General features: G+C 43.8%; 1 protein-coding gene across 2 annotated transcripts in view; it reads left to right on the forward strand.

Moving 5' to 3' along the window:
* The window catches only part of BCAN (brevican), a 66,877-nt gene that overhangs the window by 28,003 nt on the left and 18,901 nt on the right, over nucleotides 1-19,973 (forward strand). For both annotated transcript variants that reach the window (XM_089662655.1, XM_089662656.1), the window contains exons 2-6: nucleotides 7,133-7,220; nucleotides 10,552-10,938; nucleotides 11,938-12,112; nucleotides 12,689-12,816; nucleotides 19,482-19,775. In XM_089662655.1, coding sequence (XP_089518781.1) covers nucleotides 7,139-7,220; nucleotides 10,552-10,938; nucleotides 11,938-12,112; nucleotides 12,689-12,816; nucleotides 19,482-19,775 — 1,066 coding nt within the window. In that variant the 5' untranslated portion in view covers nucleotides 7,133-7,138. The remainder of the gene's footprint in view (nucleotides 1-7,132; nucleotides 7,221-10,551; nucleotides 10,939-11,937; nucleotides 12,113-12,688; nucleotides 12,817-19,481; nucleotides 19,776-19,973) is intronic.

The following is a 19,973-nucleotide window of genomic DNA, read 5'->3' on the forward strand; positions in this document are numbered from 1 at the left end:
AATAAACTGGTGGCAGCGAAAAGTCTGTAGCAGGATACAGGGGGTTAAGCAGTGGCCACACCTTGTTCCCACCTGGCGTAATTTGTCTTTTCCTTGGGATAGGCAGTGCTGTTGGAAAGGGAAGGGATGCGGGCTGTGATGGAACATGTCTGCAGGTCTGAGCACACCTAGTGTGGTCTCACTGCTAGCTAGGAGGCTAAATAACATTTGGTGGATTTTACTGTGATTATTAACGCTGCCAGGGAACCTCGTTTTCAGGGCCATCTTAATGTGTGGTGTGTGGCAGGGGTGGGTGCACTGGCAATTTGACCGCTTTTGCCATTCCTCTTTGACAGGAGCAACTGCAATGTCACTCCCTTCAGAGGGAGAGCCGGCACTGAGACTGAGAATTGACCTCAGTCTCAGCATGGGAGAGTAAGGCAGAGTCGCAGGTCGTATCAGCATTTGTGATCTGTGAGTACAAAGAGGAGGGGCACTATGATGGGGACACCTGATGTAAGAAGACACTGTGATGGGGGAACCTGATGGATGGGGACACTGTGATGGGGACGCCTGATGGATGGGGACACTGGGATGGTGACACCTGATGTAAGAGGACACTGTGATGGGGGAACCTGATGGATGGGGACACTGTGATAGGGACACCTCATGGATGGGGGCACTGGGATGGGGACACCTGATGTAAGAGGACACTGTGATGGGGGAACTGGATGGATGGGGACACTGATGGGGATGCCTGATGTATGGGGACACTATGATGGGGACACCTGATGCAAGAGGACACTGTGATGTGGGAATTGGATGGATGGGGACACTGTGATGGGGACACCTTATGTAAAGGGACACTGTTATGGGGATGCCTGATGCATATGGGCACTGTGATGGGGACACCTGTTGGATGGAGACACTGTAATGGGGGAAACTGATGTATGAGGATACTGTGATAGGAAACACCTGATGTATGAGGATGCTGTGATAGGGGACACCTGATGTGTGTGGATGCTGTGATAGGGGACACCTGATGTATGTGGATGCTGTGATAGGGGACACCTGATGTAAGAAGACACATCAGGTGTCCCCTATCATGTGATGGGGGAACCTGATAGATGGGGACACTGTGATGGGCTGCATGATGTATGGGGACACTATGATGGGGACACCTCGTGTAAGCGGACACTGTGATGGGGGAACCGGATGGATGGGGACACTATGATGGGGACGCCTGATGTATGGGGACACTGTGATGGGGACACCTGATGTAAGAGGACACTGTGATGGGGACACCTGATGTAAGAGGACACTGTGATGGGGGAACTGGATGGATGAGGACACTGTGATGGGGACACCTGATGTAAGGGAGCACACTAATGGGGACACCTGATGTAAAGGTACACTGTTATGGGGATGTCTGATGCATATGGGCACTGTGATGGGGGACACCTGTTGGAAGGAGACACTGTGATGGGGGAAACTGATGTATGAGGATGCTGTGATAGGGGACACCTGATGTATGAGGATGCTGTGATAGGAAACACCTGATGTATGGGGACACTATGATGGGGACACCTGATGTAAGAGGATACTGTGATGGGGGAACTGGATGGATGGGGACACTGTGATGGGGACGCCTGATGTATGGGGACACTATGATGGGAACACCTGATGTAAGAGGACACTGTGATGGGTTAACCGGATTGATGGGGACGCCTGATGTATGGGGACACTATGATGGGGACACCTGATGTAAGAGGACACTGTGATGGGGGAACCGGATGAATGGGGACACTGTGATGGGGACACCTGATGTAAGGGAGCACACTGATGGGGACACCTGATGTAAAGGGACACTGTTATGGGGAAACCTGATGTAAAGGGACACTGTTATGGGGATGCCTGATGCATATGGGCACTGTGATGGGGACACCTGTTGGATGAAGACACTGTGATGGGGAAACTGATGTATGAGGATGCTGTGGTAGGGGACACCTGATGTATTGGGGCACTGTGGGGTTTGACTGTGTTTTCTGCAACACTGATGAATAAATGTGGATAGGAAGCCCTTAAACACACTTTGGTATTTGGATCACCTCTCTGCAAGCCTTCCGCTCGAAGCCCAATCTGGTCTGCCTCTTAGTGCTTTTCCCTTTGTGTCTTTACAGGCTGTGATTCCAATTTTAAACTGGTCACTACAGGAGGTGGCCTTTTTATTCTTAGAGAGCCCAATGCTGTAGATTCGTCACAGTGGTTCTCCGCAGCAGAATAGCATTCCACCAGTTAACTAGTTGATCAGCCGAGAAAAACACTCTGGAAAGGCCTCCCAAACATTTATTACCTCCCCAGCCACCTTCTGGATGCCTCCTTCCAGGGATTTGCTGGGGCATGATAAATGTTAATGCTGGTCATTTGACTCTCCTTGCCCTATATCCTGAAAGCAGTCATAGCCCCCCTCTCCTTTACATCACAGCCCCCCTTCCATTTGCAGCATCCCTGTATGGTCCTACCAGGGCAGAGGCACATTGCAGCTGGTTATTCTCTTTCGGGTCTCCCACTCGGCTGCTGCTATCATCCTCACAGTGGGCGGGGGCAGGAGGCCTCAGGATGGTGCATCTCAGGACAGAGGGCAGGAGCTGCCCAACTTATTAAGGTGACAAGCGGGTGTTATTATGAATAGACCTCCGCCCTCTGTCATCTCTCACCACCCACCTCTTTCAGGATGATGGCAGCAGCCAGGCGTGAGACCTGAGAGAAAACAAACAGGCTGATAAGTGGCACGGCCATGGGCCGGACATGACTGTTACTCGGTCCGGATCCAAACCGTGGTCCACCATTTAGTGGACCCTGCATTAGGGGGTCACCTGGTATATGAATGTATTTTTTTTCTTTCCTTGGATACTTGCAGATTTGAAAAATTACTGTGAGTCTTGTCTAGAGTGTAAAAAGTGGGCTTCTATGCCTCATTACTATTGCCCGCTGGTTCAGTTATATGCGACTGAGGTCCCTTTTAACCGAATTGCAATGGATCTAATAAGGCCAATAGTTGCGTCTCTTTTTTTTTATTATTATTAGTATACAGGATTTATATGGCGCCAACAGTTTGCTCAGCGTTTTACAATACGAGAGACAATACAGCAACAATACAGTTCAATACAAGAGGGTTAGGAGGGCCCTGCTCCTTGGAGCTTACAATCTAAGAGGGAGGGGCTAGTGGTACAAAAGGTAGTAACTGTGGGGGATGGACTGGTAGGAGGAATAGAAGATTCCATTATTAGCTGAGGGCAGGATAGGCTTCCCTGAAGAGATAGGCTTTCAGAGATTGCCTATAAGTGAGCAGAGTAAGTGATAGTCTGATAAATTGGGGTAGAGAGTTCCAGAGGATGGGGAAGCTCTGGAGAAGTCCTGGAGACGAGCATGGGAGGAGGAGACGAGGGAGCTAGAGAGCAGGAGGTCGTGCGAGGAGCGGAGAGGATGATTTGGGTGATATTTGGAGACAAGATTGGAGATGTAATTTGAATCAGAGTTATACATGGCTTTATACGTTATTGTTAATGTTTTGAATTTTATCAGTTGGGCAATGGGAAGCCAGCGGAGGGATTGGCAGAGAGGGGTGGAGGACACTGAGTGGAGGCCAGAGGAGGGATTGGCAGAGAGGGGTGGAGGACACTGAGTGGAGGCCAGAGGAGGGATTGGCAGAGAGGGGTGGAGGATACTGAATGGAGGCCAGTGGAGGGATTGGCAGAGAGGGTGGAGGATACTGAGTGGAGGCCAGTGGAGGGATTGGCAGAGAGGGGTGGAGGATACTGAGTGGAGGCCAGTGGAGAGATAGGCAGAGAGGGGTGGAGGATACTGAGTGGAGGCCACTGGAGGGATTGGCAGAGAGGGATGGAGGATACTGAGAGGAGGCCACTGGAGGGATTGGCAGAGATGGCCATCCCTACATCCTAAGGGTTATGGACTATGCTACCCGGTATCCTGAAGCTGTTCCTAGAAGAAACACTTCCTCCAGGACCATTGGCAGAGAGTTGTTCCACATTAGTGTTGTTGGAAAAGGACGCATGCGGGCTGTGATGGAACATGTCTGCAGGTCTGAGCACACCCAGTGTGGCCTCATTACTAGCTAGGAGGCTAAATAACTTTTGAGTTTTGGACTGTGATTATTATTATTACTGCGAGAGAACCTCTTCTTTTGGTCGTGTTTGCTGCTTGCCTGCACTTAGCCTCACAATTGGTGGAGGATGCGGGCAATCACTTGCATGATGTACATTGTATCATTATATCAATACCTGAGTATCTTTCTATGACATTTGTTGTGAATACCTTCTGTAACCATTTGGCTATAACAAGTTTGCTTGAATTCCATTTTTTTTCGTTTGGGTGCTCAGATTATTATTATTACAATTATTCAAAATATGTTTTATTTTACAAACATGGCATTGCCCCTCTCTAACGGCTTTACCACCTTGCTCCACAACCTGGGTCCCTTCATCACTTTTTGTGTTGTCCTCTGGGCCCTCGTAGACAATAGATTGTTTTCCTCACCTAGGTGTCAATTACTAATATTCTTTATAGCGCCTTCTATTAGTTATGTGATTTCGTTTATTTCTTTTGCGCCATTGTACTTTCTTCTAGCTGTCCGTCCCTTTTCTCTTTGTTTTTTTATTCCTCTGATTTTTTTTATAATAAATCTTGATAAGAGAAATATCCCATAGGGCACAAGTCATGGCTAAGGGGGCTATAGGGAGCACAAATGTGGAGGTATTGATTTGTAAAGGGGCTGTAGTAGCAATGATCTCTAGCAGTCTCATGTAATGTGTCCCCAGCCTATGATTGTCTCCTAAAGGACATAAAGCACACCCCCTGTCTCTACCAACTCCTATAGTGTGTTCACAATTTCTGACCAATTATTTACAGTATGTCTGCAGTCTCTGATCATCTTTTATAGTATGTCTGAAGTCTCTGACCATCTCCCCTACTATATATGCAGTCTCTGATAATTTTTTATCGTATGTCTGAAGTCAATGATCATGTATGTAGTACGTCTGCAGTTTCTGGCCATCTTTTGCAGTATGTCTGCAGTCTCTAACCATCTTCTGTAAGGTGTCTGCAGTATCCATTTCTATCTTGTTTTATGTATGCAGTCTCTGACCATCTCATGAAGCATGCCCATAGCCTCTGACCATCTCCTGTAGTATGTCTGAAGTCTCTGAATATTTCCCATAGTATATCTGCAGTCTCTGACTATCTCCCATAGTATGTCTACAGTCTATGACCATCTCCTGTAGTACATCTGAAGTCTCTGACCATCTCCTGTAGTACATCTGAAGTCCCTGACCATCTCCCATAGTATGTCTGAAGTCTCTGATCATCTTTTGCAGTATGTCTGCAGTCTCCAATCCTCATCTATAATATGTCAGCAGCAGGGGCGGACTGACAACTCATGGGGCCCCCGGGCAATAGGGGATCATGGGGCCCCTGTGTCCTTGCCCACACTCAAAGCACACCCAAAAAAGCCTATAAAAAGGTACCAGGGGCATTTCATGGGGCCCCCTACTGACCCTGGGCCCTCGGGCAGTGCCCAAGTGCTCGAATGGTCAGTCCACCCCTGGTCAGCAGTATCCTCTCCTGTTTCATGTATGCAGTCTCTGACCATCTCATGAAGCACGTCCATAGTCTCTGACAAGCTCCTGTAGCAAGCCTTCAGTCTCTGACCATCTCGTGTAGTAGGTCTGCAGTCTCTGATCATCTCCTGTAGTATGTCTGCAGTCTCTGACCATCTCCTGTAGTAGGTCTGCAGTCTCTTACAATCTCCTGTACTGTGTCTGCAGTCTCTGACCATCTCCTGTAGTATGTCTGCAGTCTCTGACCATCTCCTGTAGTATGTCTGCAGTATCTTACAATCTCCTGTAGTATGTCTGCAGTCTCTGACCATCTCCTGTAGTATGTCTGCAGTATCTTACAATCTCCTGTAGTATGTCTGCAGTCTCTGACCATCTCCTGCAGTAGGTCTGCAGTCTCTGACCATCTCCTGTACTGTGTCTGCAGTCTCTGACCATCTCCTGCAGTAGGTCTGCAGTCTCTGACCATCTCCTGTAGTAGGTCTGCAGTCTCTTACAATCTCCTGTAGTATGTCTGCAGTCTCTGACCGTCTCCTGTAGTATGTCTGCAGTCTCTGACCATCTCCTGTAGTATGTCTGCAGTATCTTACAATCTCCTGTAGTATGTCTGCAGTCTCTGACCATCTCCTGTAGTATGTCTGCAGTATCTTACAATCTCCTGTAGTATGTCTGCAGTCTCTGACCATCTCCTGTAGTATGTCTGCAGGCTCTGACCATCTCCTGTAGTATGTCTGCAGTATCTTACAATCTCCTGTACTGTGTCTGCAGTCTCTGACCATCTCCTGTAGTATGTCTGCAGTCTCTGACCATCTCCTGTAGTATGTCTGCAGTATCTTACAATCTCCTGTAGTATGTCTGCAGTCTCTGACCATCTCCTGTAGTATGTCTGCAGTATCTTACAATCTCCTGTAGTATGTCTGCAGTCTCTGACCATCTCCTGCAGTAGGTCTGCAGTCTCTGACCATCTCCTGTAGTAGGTCTGCAGTCTCTTACAATCTCCTGTAGTATGTCTGCAGTCTCTGACCGTCTCCTGTAGTATGTCTGCAGTCTCTGACCATCTCCTGTAGTATGTCTGCAGTATCTTACAATCTCCTGGCTGCTTCATACCATGACATTCGCTGAATATTCTATGTGGCCCCTTGCTGATGTCAGGGGTGGTATTTAGGGCTCCCCATATCAGTACCATTACTGCCTTACAGGATATTCAGAAATATGAATAACCAGGGGCAGACTGACAACTCATGGGGCCCCCGGGCAATAGGGGATCACGGGGCCCCTATGTCCTTGCCCAAACTCAAAAAAGCCTATGAAAAAGGTACCAGGGGCATCTCATGGGGCCCCCCACTGACCCCGGGCCCTCTGGCAGTGCCCGAGTTTCCAAATGGTCACTCCGCCCCTGTGAATAACTGAAATATATAGTAACTGATATGTCATTTATATCAAACTAAAATCTATACAGCCTGGGGTTCTTTTTGTCTTTTGTGATATATTAATGATTTGTATTTTGTTTTCCTCACCAGGACAATATGAAGTCAAGTCTGCTTCTCCTCTTGCTTGTCATGGCACTGAGCTCGCCGGCTCTGACCTCAGAAGTGGAAGGCATTTCAAGTTAAGTGTCGTCTTCCCTTCAGAACTGACATCTTCCTTTTGTGTCACTTTATACTTTTCTTGCTTAAGAATTCACAAGAAACTAGCGATATATCTCAGTAAGGGATCGTTCACACATGAGATCGGGGGGGGGGGGGGGGCGGTTAAAACCATGTGGCTGAGCTGTGCTTTTACTGTCCCCCAAGCTCTACCCCCTTTAGCTGTAGAGGCAGTGGCTGGCGGTGTACACATGCTGTGACCACAATGCCTTGCTTCACGGTTGCAACAGGAATTATACCCCCTGTCACTTGACACGAGAGGGGCCACTCTGCAAGCACCTTGTGGTTTGCTACAAAGTTACAATGTAGAGTCTGAGTGATCACCGGGGTAGAGGAGTCCCTGCTAAAACCTCTCACCTTGTGATTTTCTACAAAGTTATAGTGTAGAGTCTGAGTGATCACCGGGGTAGAGGAGTCCCTGCTAAAACCTTTCACCTTGGGGTTTGCTACAAAGTTACAATGTAGAGTCTGAGTGATCACCGGGGTAGAGTAGTCCCTGCTAAAACCTCTCACCTTGTGGTTTGCTACAAAGCTACAATGTAGAGTCTGAGTGATCACCGGGGTAGAGGAGTCCCTGCTAAAACCTCTCTCCTTGTAGTTTGCTACAAAGTTACAATGTAGAGTCTGAGTGATCACCGGGGTAGAGGAGTCCCTGCTAAAACCTCTCACCTTGGGGTTTGCTACAAAGTTACAATGTAGAGTCTGAGGGATCACCGGGGTAGAGGAGTCCCTGCTAAAACCTCTCACCTTGGGGTTTGCTACAAAGTTACAATGTAGAGTCTGAGTGATCACCGGGGTAGAGGAGACTAACGAAATTGCTTCCACCTGCCTGCAGCAGACGGATGTCAACTGCCAAGAATTTATTCATGCAGACTTGCAAGGGTTACCGAAAGGTCCACCTGCCAAAAATAGACCAAAATAATAATAAAAAATAAAATAAAAATAAAACAAAAAAAATATATTTTAAATATACATTCTTAATATATTCTTCCCAAATATATTGACCTATATTTCAAATACTACAATTTTGGCCATAATCAATATATTTCAAAAATATATTTCAATATACTTGTGAATATAATATTAAAAATATATTCAGAACACATGCTGCAATATATATCAAAGTGTCAATTGGAATGCATTTAAAAATATATTTAAAAATCTATGTTTTTTTTTTTAGATGTACAAAAATATCTGGAAAATATATTTTTAAATATATGACTTTGGAAAATATATTTTAATTTACATTTTTGGAATACATGTTAAAATATATTCGTGTAGGCCAATATATTGTAAATATATGTCAGATGTATAATTTTTTTTTTCTAAATATATTGGAAATATATTTCTCTTCCATATGGGTAATGATGCCTTGGCAATGTATCCCTAACATTTAGTGGGGTCGGAAAATGATGTCTTGGGACTTCAGACTTGCAGGCTATTTTTATATATATATATATATACACTGTATGTTGAAATGCGTTTTTATTACAAGATCTATGAAAAATATTTTTAAAAATAAATTTTCAAATCTACTGTATGTCTTTAAAAATACAAATCTACATTTTTGGAACGCATTTACATATATATGTAAAAATATATGTTAAAATTACTTTTTTTACATGTTAAAAAAATCTGAAGAATATATGTAAAAAAATATATATATTGTAAAATATTTTTCATATATTTCGTAATATATAAAAAATGCATTTCAACATGCAGTATGTGTGTGTATGTATGTATGTATATATGTGTATATATATATATATATATATATGGAATACGGACAAAATTGTAGCATTTCAAATATATGTCAGTGTATTTCGGATGAATATTTTAAAAATATATTTCAAATATATTTTTCTTCCATGTGGGATATGTTCTACCTATTTCGCATGTAACCCATGACATTAATGATCTTTTAGCAATCTGTAAGGGGAATTCTTCTGAATGACCTCAAATATAAGGGACATTCTTTCTGCTGACCACCAATGTAAGGAACATTCTTCCCACTGATCATTAATGCACGGAGCACTTTTGCCACTGATCACCAATGTAAGGGACATTCTTCCCACTGACCACCAATGTAAGGGACATTCTTCCCACTGACCACCAATGTAAGGGACATTCTTCTCACTGACCTCCAATGTAAGGGGCATTCTTCCCACTGACCACCAATGTAAGGGACATTCTTCCCACTGATCACCAATGTAAGGGACATTCTTCCCACTGACCACCAATGTAAGGGACATTCTTCTCACTGACCTCCAATGTAAGGGGCATTCTTCCCACTGACCACCAATGTAAGGAGCATTCTTCCCACTGATCACCAATATAAGAAGCATTCTTCCCACTGACCACCAATGTAAGGGACATTCTTCCCACTGACCTCCAATGTAAGGGGCATTCTTCCTACTGACCACTAATGTAAGGGACATTCTTCCCAATGACCACCAATGTAAGGGGCATTCTTCCCACTGACCACCAATGTAAGGGACATTCTTCTCACTGATCACCAATGTAAGGGACATTCTTCTCACTGATCACCAATGTAAGGGGCATTCTTCCTACAGACCACTAATGTATGGGACATGCTTCCCACCAACCACCATTGCAAGGAGCATTCTCATCACTGACCACCATTGTAAGGGACATTCTTCCCACTGACCACAATTGTAAGGGACATTCTTCCCACTGACCACCAATGAAAGGGATATTCTTCCTACTGACCACCAATGTAAGGGACATTCTTCCTACTGACCACCAATGTAAGGGACATTCTTCCCACTGACCACCAATGTAAGGGACATTCTTCCCACTGACCACCAATGTAAGGGACATTCTTATGGCATACTAATGTATCATTAGCTTTAGATATTATCAGCTGGGGTTCCCTGAGACAGGAAAGTTATTTTAAGGGTTTCTCCATGTAGAAAGGGTTGAGAAAAGCTGACCTAGATGGTTCTCCCGAGCCCTTGGAATCATAAGAAACCATTGCAACGTTGACTAACCAGCTTTTTAGTATCAGAGTTTGTCACGGTAACGTTGGATGAAGGCATTCATTTGTGGTTTTATGTAAAGTATCTACTCCCCCGATAATGATGGTCGTTAGTTCTAAAAGTGTCATGATCTATGGTTTCCATGTTTCCTTTCTAAATGTCAACACTGAAAAAAATGTAAAGTGTATTAATTTCCTGTAAAACATAAAATATTCTGTGGTCGGACAGATGTGGTTCTGGCACGGTGCCCTGCCTCAGTTTGGTTTTTCATTAATGTTTTTTTTCCCTTTCCAGAAGATTACAAGAGCTTGAGGGTGAGGATTGGAAACTCTTCAACGAAAGCTGTGTTGTCGGGCACGTTGACCATCCCGTGCCACATCACGTACCAGTCACCAGCGGAAGAGGTGACCGTGGGCCGCCGGGCTGTGCTGGCCACACCTCGGGTGAAATGGTCCTTTATCTCCAATGGTAAAGAAGTGGAAATATTGGTGTCTCAGGGCAACAAGGTCAAAATAAATGATGCTTACAAACAACGGGCCTCTCTCCCGCACTACACGACTTCAAAGTATGATGTCACGCTGGTCCTCAAAGAGCTGTTAAGCAATGATTCGGGGATTTACAAGTGTCATGTCCAGCACGGTATTGAAGATGATTATGATATGTTGGAGGTGAAGGTGAAAGGTGAGCCTCTTCGAAGACAGAATTATCTATTTTAATATAGTCTTTTTTATTTTATTTTTGAAAGCTATAGGTAAATGTGTGATCATAACATTAAAATACGTAAACCTCAAGAGAAATTAGTATTTGAAAAACGTTGTTTCTGTTTGTATAGTTTAATGGTTAGGTGTCTTTTTATACCCAATACCTTTCTCCCAAGATCTACTGGTAAAAGAGAAGTCCTACCACCCTTCCATTTAGATAATCATACTCACCTACTTCATCCAAATCCCTGGCCAATGGCAAAGTGAAGCTTCATCTTATTTACTAAGCTCTTTAGGAACTGCACGGTCCCCTACACAGCCACTATATCTTCTGCAGAGTCCCAAAACCCCCTTCAGAACCCTGGATGGGACTGGGTCTCACTGTGGGGGAACAAGGGTTCTGAAGGGGGTTTGGGGAAGATATAGAACAAAAATCCTGGAAGGCTCTGGATGGCACTGGGTATCACAGTGGGGATACCCAGTCCCATCCAAAGCCTTCCAGGATTTTAATATATATTTTGTATTCCCATGCTTTTGTTGTATTAGTAAAAACTTTTTTTTTACTGCTGGGATATGGGAGGTTTTGGAAGAATTTACCAGCCCCTGGTCTCAATAAGTCTGAGAATCACTGGTCTGGTGCGTTCCATCGTGATTCTAATGACATCCACTGCTCAAGACCTGAAGAAGGAGGAGACTTCCCCCCCCCCCTAAAACGTTGTCTGTATTTGATAGACAACCAATAAATGTTTCAAAAAGACATTTAACGCGCATGAACATTTATATTAGGTGCTTCTTAGTAAACATCCAAGATGGTAACATAAATTCTACAGTTCCTTCTGATCTACAGGACATTTATAGTTCCTTCCAATACTCTACTGCTTGCTTGATATTTTGGGAAATGCCATAAAAGCTTTACAAATGGTTTGGGTCAGGTGATAATGGATCCCAATAATTTACCCTGTCCGTCTGTGTCCCTTAGGTGTTGTGTTCTTGTATCGAGAAGGAACCTCGCGCTACAATTATACGTTCCCCATGGCCCAGGAAGCCTGCATTAAGATTAAGGCACACATAGCCACAGCAGACCAACTTTTGGCCGCCTACCATGGTGGCTATGAACAGTGTGATGCCGGCTGGATCGCTGACCAAACTGTCAGGTTAGAATATTATAATAATGTTGGGTCAGTTACTTCTTTTCAAACAAAACCCCAAGGTCTAAGACTTTCTTTGTCAACTTTTTTGTCAACACTGAGGAACCCTTGAAAACTAGGACTCAGGGAACCCCTGCTTATAATGATTATATTTACTGTGGTACCGTATATGGGAGGCAGAAATTGCTCATTGATCAAGGAACCCCTTGGAACCTCTTGAAGGACCCAAGTTGGGGAAGGCTGCTAGAGTGTAAAAAAACAAATACATTTTATGGGGTTACATGAGCTTGGTCCCAAAAAACCCAGGTAACCTGTTATTTGCTAACAGCAAACTAAATATACAACAAAAGGAAATTCAGTTGTGAATGCGCAATACTCATAACCAGCATCTTAGTATTGCCTAAACTATTAATTAGGCAAGTATGCCTTTTGAGCAGATTTTCACTCTTCACACTACGAGATATTAGTTTGTTTTTTGTCCAGAACATGAGATGATCTAAGCTCACCATCTGTACCAAGGGTCCTCAGGTCCACACTCACAAATATCCAAGGTATACCCTTCTTGGTCCCTTTCCTTTGCAGATACCCTATCCAGACACCCCGGGAAGGTTGCTATGGAGACATGGACGGATTTCCTGGAGTGAGGAACTACGGAGTCTTGGAACCTGATGACTTGTATGACGTCTACTGCTACGTGGAAGATACTAATGGTAAGTCCGTTGTTTTCATTCCCTATCATTGTATTAAGGTTGCTACCTTACCCACTTGGAAAAAGGGAGCCTGATTGGTTTCAATGACCAATAAACTTGTGTCCAGTTTTAGGGATTTTCAGGGCTTCTCATTGTGATTGTGTAGGTTCATTCTTGATGGTTACTGAAACAATTTGTTGCAGGACTTAACTATATTAAATATCTAAAGCCCCATTTTTTTTTTCAGTTTTAAACAGGTTAAGAAATGTTTTTGTTTTTATTTGCTGGCTGTATCCAATTGGAGAGATATTACTTTTCTTCCTGCCTTGGGACACAACAAGTGAAACGACATGTCTCCAAAACAAGAGAAGCCCTCTTGAACCAGAACAAGTATTCCCATTTGAAGATTTGACCCAGTGACAATGAAAAAGTTTACATTTAGCCCCCTGATAATAGTCACCAGGAAAATTGTAAATTTCCCCAACAGGACACCGATAATATTAAAAAAACAAATGGAAAGTTCTTACCTACCTGGCAACCCTGGCTGGATCCAAAACAAGAGAAGCCCTCTTGAACCAGAACAAGTGTTCCAATTTGAAGATTTGACCTAATGACAACGAAACAGTTTAGATTTTCCCTTACATTTAGCCCCCTGATAATGGTCGCCAGGAAAATTGTAAATTTCCCCAACAGGACACCGATAATAATAAAAATACAAAAGGAAAGTTCTTACATACCTGGCAACCCTGGCTTGATCGATTTCAAACCGCTCAGTCACTCACACACTTTTTGAACAGTTGTTGAGCATGTTTCGGTCATAGTCAGTGGTGTATTTAGGTTTTTGTGCTGCCCTAGGCAACACAAAATTCGCCAACCTGGAGAGAGCCTGACATTGACCAACAACACCCCTGCCCCCCCCATCGCCCGAGAGACCCTTCCACTACCATAGCCCCCATACACCAGCCACTCCCCTCCCAGAAATACCCTCACCTTCACAGCTTCACAGCTCTGGCCACCCCCAGGAACGAGAGTCGAGAAGCCCGCAGCCTCTCTCAGATCCCATCTGGTCCCCAAGCCACATGTGTCCCTTCTTCTATCCTTTCTTCCATCCCTGGGAACAAGAGTGGATCTCTAGATACACCATGAAGCAGTCTGAAGCCTCTCTCAGATCCCACCTAGTAGCGCGTGCCATATGTGTCCCTTCTTCCAGGGCGGGCGGTACTGCCCCCCTGAAAAATGCCGCCCTAGGTAAACGCCTTGTTTGCCTTGTGGTAAATACGCCCCTGGTCATAGTGGGCCTCTGGGGTAACCCCTCTGTCCCCCTTTCCCTTCCTGTAGCCCAATCCTACTTCTTTTTTCCCCTGTCTCACCATTCTTTTTTACTCCTCTCCAGGGGCGGACTGACAACTCATGGGGCCCTCGGGCAATAGGGGATCATGGGGCCCCTGTGTCCTTGCCCAAGTTCAAAAAAGGTACCAGGGGCATCTCATGGGGCCCCCTACTGACCCCGGGCCCTGGGGCAGTGCCCGAGTTTCCAAATGGTCAGTCCGCCAGTGCTCCTCTCCAATTTTTTCAATCTTCCTGTTTCCCTCCATTTTTCTTACCTTCTCACTACTTTCTCCGTATTACTGGTGGCCCTCTTCTTCTTATGGCCAGTATCAAAAGAGCTGCTAGTAGTACCCAGAACTTAGTAAATGTGTGTAGATGTGTTACTATACTATGTACAGTAGATGTACCATGTTCGACTTCACTTCTTTTTCAATAAAAACAAAGCGAAAGGAAAAAAATGGAAAGTTCCTAAATGAGGCAGAGCAGGACACCACATGAAAAATATGGATGCATTTTAACCACTTCCAGACCGGACACTTTTACCCCCTTCCTGTCCAGGGCAATTTTCAGCTTTCAGCGCTATCACGCTTTGAATGACAATTGCGCGGTCATGCAACACTGTACCCAAATGAATTTTTTACCATTTTTTAGAGACAGATAAAGCTTTATTTTGGTGGTATTTATTCACCGCTGGGATTTTTATTTTTTTTGCTATGTAAATGAAAAAGTCCAAAAATTTTGAAAAAAAGTTTTTTTATATAAAATTTTGCAAATAAATAATATTTCATCATAAATCTTTGCCAAAATTTATTCCGTTATCTTTTTAGTAAAAAAAAAATCCAAATTAGTTTATAACCAAAAATTATAATTTTTAAACATTTTTTTTTACATTTTTATTTTATTTTTATATATTATTATTATTATTTTTTTTTTTTTACATACTGTCACCCTAGCAGTACAGTGTCACCATGGGGACACTGTACTACTTGTGAGGGGTGATGAAGATTTTTTTTTTTTCTTTTACACATTGCTTTTACACCCATATAGGATGTAAAAACAATCATTTCTCTTTCTCTCTGTGTGCATTCTTACACTCATTGAGAAGTACTGAGTGAGCTGTGATTGGTCACAGCTTGTCACATGGTACAAGCCTGTTGAGAATAGGCTTGTACCATGTGACCTCTGTGATCATTCACAGATTTCACACGTAGTAAGCAATGATGTCACAAGTGACATCTTGCTTACTACTTTGCATGTGATCACTGATTGGCCAATCAGTGATCACATGATCGGGACCTCGTACAGAGGTCCCATCCGACGATCGGTGTTTCACTGTGTCCGGAGGACACAGCGGGCACCGGATCGCGGTGCTGCGCGCTCCCAGGGAGCGCGCACAAGCAGGGTGCGGGGAGGCCGTTTATAAACGGCCACCCAACCCTGCACTGCCACTGTCCGGCCATTTATATGCAACGGCCGGTCGGGAAGTGGTTAACCATTACCCGCCCGGCCATCATTTTACTATAGGTGGGCCAGGAGGGCATCATATGATGTCCTTCCCAGATCGGGCTTTGCAGCGCCATGCTGTGGCGAGATCTGTCACCGGCTGTGTACCGATGACAGATCTGAGTACTGGTCCCGTTGCCAGTTCTATGTGACCTGCTGTGACCAATCACAGCAGGTCACAGGACAGTTGTAAACAATAGATAGCTTCCTTTCATGCCATCCATTGTATACAAGTGTGTCTAGCTGTGAATGATCACAGTGATCACATGCACAGGCTGGGCCAATCACAGCCCATCTGTGTCACGTGATTAGTAGTGGCCAATCACAGCTAAGCACAACACAAAAACCTGAATGCATCGATTTCATTCAGTTAAATGCTTGCTTATAGCAAAGAAACTATTTGCTATAAGCAATCAAATTGTTTAAAAAACAAAATACTGATCACTTGCCCAAAGTAGTACAATGTTACTATGGTAACATTATACTGCTTTGGTCATAGTGTAATATGAAAACAAAAATCTTAAAAAAAGAGAAAAAATTTATAAAAAAATAAAAAAATAATTTAAAAAAATGACAAAACTGAAAATAAATTATCATATTTTTTTTTTCGTGATGTCACCAGTCAGTGTCCCTGATCACCGCCACACCAGTTATATGATGACGCTGTACTGCACTGGTGACAGTATGTAAAAAACAATTGTGAAAGTAATTTTTTTAATTTCTTCATTTTCTGAAAAATTATGACAAAACAATAACAACTTCAAAAAACTCGCCATGCCTCTTATGAAAAACATTAGACTGTCTACTTTGCAAAAAGTGGTCATTTGGGGGATATCTGTACTGTCCTGACATTTGGGGGGATATCTGTACCGTCCTGACATTTGGGGGATATCTGTACCGTCCTGACATTTGGGGGATATCTGTACCGTCCTGACATTTGGGGGGATATCTGTACCACTCTGACATTTGGGGGATATCTGTACCGTTCTGACATTTGGGGGATATCTGTACTGTTCTGACATTTGGGGGATATCTGTACTGTTCTGACATTTGGGGGATATCTGTCCTGTCCTGACATTTGGGGGATATCTGTACTGTTCTGACATTTGGGGGGAAATCTGTACTGTCCTGACATTTGGGGGATATCTGTACTGTCCTGACATTTGGGGGATATCTGTACTGTCCTGACATTTGGGGGATCTGTACTGTCCTGACATTTTGGGGATATCTGTACTGTTCTGACATTTGGGGGGATATCTGTACCGTTCTGACATTTGGGGGATATCTGTACTGTTCTGACATTTGGGGGATATCTGTCCTGTCCTGACATTTGGGGGATATCTGTACCGTTCTGACATTTGGGGGATATCTGTACTGTTCTGACATTTGGGGGATATCTGTCCTGTCCTGACATTTGGGGGATATCTGTACTGTTCTGACATTTGGGGGGATATCTGTACTGTCCTGACATTTGGGGGATATCTGTACTGTTCTGACATTTGGGGGGATATCTGTACTGTCCTGACATTAGGGGGATATCTGTACTGTCCTGACATTTGGGGGATCTGTACTGTCCTGACATTTGGGGGATATCTGTACTGTTCTGACATTTGGGGGATCTGTACTGTCCTGACATTTGGGGGATATCTGTACTGTTCTGACATTTGGGGGGATATCTGTACTGTCCTGACATTAGGGGGATATCTGTACTGTCCTGACATTTGGGGGATATCTGTACTGTCCTGTCATTTGGGGGATATCTGTACTGTCCTGACATTTGGGGGATATCTGTACTGTCCTGACATTTGGAGGATATCTGTCCTGTCCTGACATTTGGGGGATATCTGTCCTGTCCTGACATTTGGGGGATATCTGTCCTGTCCTGACATTTGGAGGATATCTGTACTGTCCTGACATTTTTGGGACTCAAGATATTAGAATGGCCGTCTGTACTTCAGGATTGATAATTTTCATATATATCCCATAGTTTGTGAACTCTAGAACTTTCCTACAGACTAAATAATAAATACTGATTTGGGTTATTTTCACCAAAGACATGTAGCAGAATACATCTCGGCCTAAATCTATGAAGGACAATTATTTATTTGCAAACTTTTATAACAGAAACAAAGAAAAACGTGTTTTTGTTTTCAACATTTTCATATTTTTTTTTTGTTAATTTAGCAAAAAATAAAAACCCCAGTGATGATTAAATACCACCAAAAGAAAGCTCTAGTTGTGTGAAGAAAATGATAAACATTTAGTTTGGGTACAGTGTTGCATGACTGCACAATTGTCATTCAAAATGTGCGAGCGCTGAAACCTGAAAATTGGCCTTGACAGGAAGGGGGTAAAAGTGCCCGGTATTGACGTGGTTAACAAAAGACCAGAATATTAAAATAATTTTGGAAAACTTAGGAGATATGATCATAGAAAATAATTTATAACTGGATACTAACATTTATAAGTGACGTTGATCCAGGGAATATCTGATTGCCTCTTGGGGGATCAGGAAGGAATTTTTTTCCCTGCAGGAGCAAATTGGATCGTGCTTTGCTGGTTTTTTTGCCTTTTTTTGCTTTGCTGGGTTTCTTTGCCTTTTTTTGCTTTGCTGGGTTTTTTTGCCTTTTTTTGCTTTCCTCTGGATCAATAGGATTATAACTTTTTTTTTTTTCTATGGTTGAACTGGATGGACTTTTGTATTTTTTCAGCCAGACTAACTATGTAATGTTAAAATTGCAGTTTTCCTTGAAAAGGCCTCTGAAAATTGACAGACCACATGAGTCTTCATGGATGTCATACCTAAACCGATTTGTTAAATAGCTTTGATAATCTTTCACAACTTTTAGGAGTGGTTTGATGGAAACACCTTTTAACCAGTGAATTAAAAATCATATTCAGTCGATCCTGAATACGGCAGCCAGACTCATCCACCTTTCCAACCGCTCCATTTCCGCCACCCCCCTCTACCAATCCCTCCACTGGCTTCCGATTGCCCAACGGATCAAATTCAAAATCCTAACACTGACGTACAAAGCTGTCCATCATACTGCCCCGAACTACATCACCGACCTAATATCCAAATACCACCCAACACGCACACTCCGCTCCTCACAAGACCTCCTTCTCTCTAGTTCCCTGGTCTCCTCCTCCCATGCCCGCCTCCAGGACATCTCCAGGGCGTCACCCATCCTCTGGAACTCTCTACCCCAATCCATCAGACTATCACCTACTCTCCTCTCCTTTAGGCGCACCCTGAAAACCCACCTCTTCAGGGAAGCCTACCCCACCCCCTGCTAATTGCCGACCTCCTCCACTCTTCCTACCACTCCATCCCCCACAGCTATCTCCTCCTGTGCCACCATCCCCTCCCTCCTAGATTGTAAGCTCTAAAGAGCAGGGCCCTCGAACCCCTCGGGTATCACATTGTATTGCTATTGTACTGTCGCATGTTCTGTCTCCCATTGTAATGTACAGCGCTGAGCGACCTGTTGGCGCTTTATAAATACTGTATAATAATAATATAATAATATTTGAAACCTATTGGTTAGACCAGAAATATGACCCCATCACAGAAAGCAATGTCTCTCAGTAAAATTGAAGTCCCCATCATCGTAGAACTTAGTAGAACAGAACATATTCCCTTCATGAAGGGAAGGCTAACTTGGGTTGACTTAACAGAGTATTTTTGTGTTGTAAGATTTTGTTAAGGTGGGCTCAGAATTCCATGGAATGGAAACTATATATATATGTAACTTTTGAAAAGGGGAAGAAATCGATCTTCATTTAAACTCGTCAAGTGCGAACTCACTGAGCATAGCAGCTTGTTAATTCTCTTTGTCTCTCCTGTTTAGGTGAGGTTCTTCTAGGTTCCACAACAAACAAATTCACTCTAAGTGATGCCAGAGATTATTGCAAAACTTTGGGAGCAGAAATGGCAAACACTGGCCAACTCTACGCTGCATGGAATGAAGGGGTCGACCACTGCAATCCTGGCTGGCTTGCTGACGGAAGTGTCCGCTATCCTATCGTCACACCGAGAGAAAAGTGTGGAGGGAACTCACCTGGGGTCAAGACGGTATTTCAGTTCCGCAACCAGACAGGCTTTCCAGACCCCCATGCCAGATATGATGTCTACTGTTTCAGAGGTAAGGTAGTCTGTAGTTCAAGTAGATGATAGGTAGTCTTCTTGACTTCCTTGTGGTCCTGTGTCATTAGTTCCAGATTTTGGCAACAGCACATTTTAACTAGATAGATGATGATCACCCATCTTCTGCTTTAGGTGAAATCCCTGTTCCAGCAGAAGACCATGGTGAAAGCCCTTCACCTCCAGCCGAGCAAGTCAA

Source organism: Staurois parvus, unplaced genomic scaffold, assembly GCF_062004578.1.
Source record: "Staurois parvus isolate SC_StPar_1 unplaced genomic scaffold, SC_StPar_1.0 ptg001514l, whole genome shotgun sequence".
NCBI lineage: Eukaryota > Metazoa > Chordata > Amphibia > Anura > Ranidae > Staurois > Staurois parvus.